Source organism: Alligator sinensis, unplaced genomic scaffold, assembly GCF_000455745.1.
Source record: "Alligator sinensis unplaced genomic scaffold, ASM45574v1 scaffold1191_1, whole genome shotgun sequence".
Lineage (NCBI taxonomy): Eukaryota > Metazoa > Chordata > Crocodylia > Alligatoridae > Alligator > Alligator sinensis.
Window position 1 is genome coordinate 212,824 of NW_005843133.1, and position 1,155 is coordinate 213,978.

General features: G+C 46.1%; 1 protein-coding gene across 2 annotated transcripts in view; it reads right to left on the reverse strand.

The window, feature by feature from the left end:
• The window catches only part of DIAPH1 (diaphanous related formin 1), a 101,658-nt gene that overhangs the window by 67,889 nt on the left and 32,614 nt on the right, over nt 1–1,155 (reverse strand). For both annotated transcript variants that reach the window (XM_014526713.2, XM_025193934.1), the window contains exon 17: nt 363–477. In XM_014526713.2, coding sequence (XP_014382199.1) covers nt 363–477 — 115 coding nt within the window. The remainder of the gene's footprint in view (nt 1–362; nt 478–1,155) is intronic.

Consider the following 1,155-nt stretch of genomic DNA (forward strand, 5'->3'; position numbering starts at 1 on the left):
AAAAGGGAAAGGAAATTCAAAATGAACAAACAATATTGTAACATTAAATGACCAAATCTTGCCCCCACTATCCCCATAGTCTCAGGCCCAGCACAATGCTTAGGATCCATAGGAAAAGAGCTCAATGTCACCATGAAGAAGCAGATCTATGAAAGTGCAGAATCCGCTGTATATTACATACCCTCGCCCTTCTGGGCCCACCTTCCTTACCACTACAAGGTAAATAGCTTCCCGGTAACTAGCACCAATAGCACTCCTTCTAAAGGCAGTTTGGTATCCTCCCAAAGTATTCCCACTTCCTTCTTACTCATCTGAATTGGCTAAGGAAACAGGGGGAGAGGGGCACTGAGTATAGCACTCACGCTTAGTTTGAGCAGAAAACATCACTGTCAGCCTAGCAAAGAGGTTTTCATTCTCAAATCGCTCTTCCTTGGCTTTGGTCCAGAAACAGTCCTGGGAGAGGTCTTCAACTATAATCTGTAGTGGAGGCAAGGCAACAATATATGGTCAGAAGCAGAATAAGACCCCACTCTACGCATCCAACATCATACACAATCTCACAACTCCCTGGTTTTTCAGTACCTTTCAGTGGATTCTTGCCCTAGCCCTTTGTCATAGCCCTTCAGCAGGGATAGACATAAGGAAAAGGGTGTTTTTTGTTTTGAACTGAACATTATCCCCTTCCCTCAGGGATTTTGGAGACAGGCAATCTCCCTTTGAGAGGAGGAGTATGACCTGCAATGGACAGTGAGGGGGTGTGGGGACACCCCTGCACATGAGGCAGGAGAACAGGAATGGGTAGGGATAGGAAGGAATATGGGCAGGGGAGAAGGAATTGTTGCTTTCTTTTATGGAGACACTGAATGTTGGTTGAAAAGCAAGGTTGGCTTCGGCAGGTGAGAGGGGATGCTCTTCTTTGTCAGGGCAGCAGGAGTGGTTGGGATGAACTGCTTTTGAATGTCAGGGTTTTGCGGGGGGTGTTTGGTTGTATTTCCTCATTTGAACTGGTTTCTATTTTTTATCTTTATTGTAAGTTGCCCTGAGCCTTTTCTGGGAAGGAGGACATATACTGTATTTGCTTGAATACAAGTTTCACCCCCAACATTTACCGGGGGGGGGAGCCTTTCATCTTATATTTGAGTGGGGGGGGGGGGG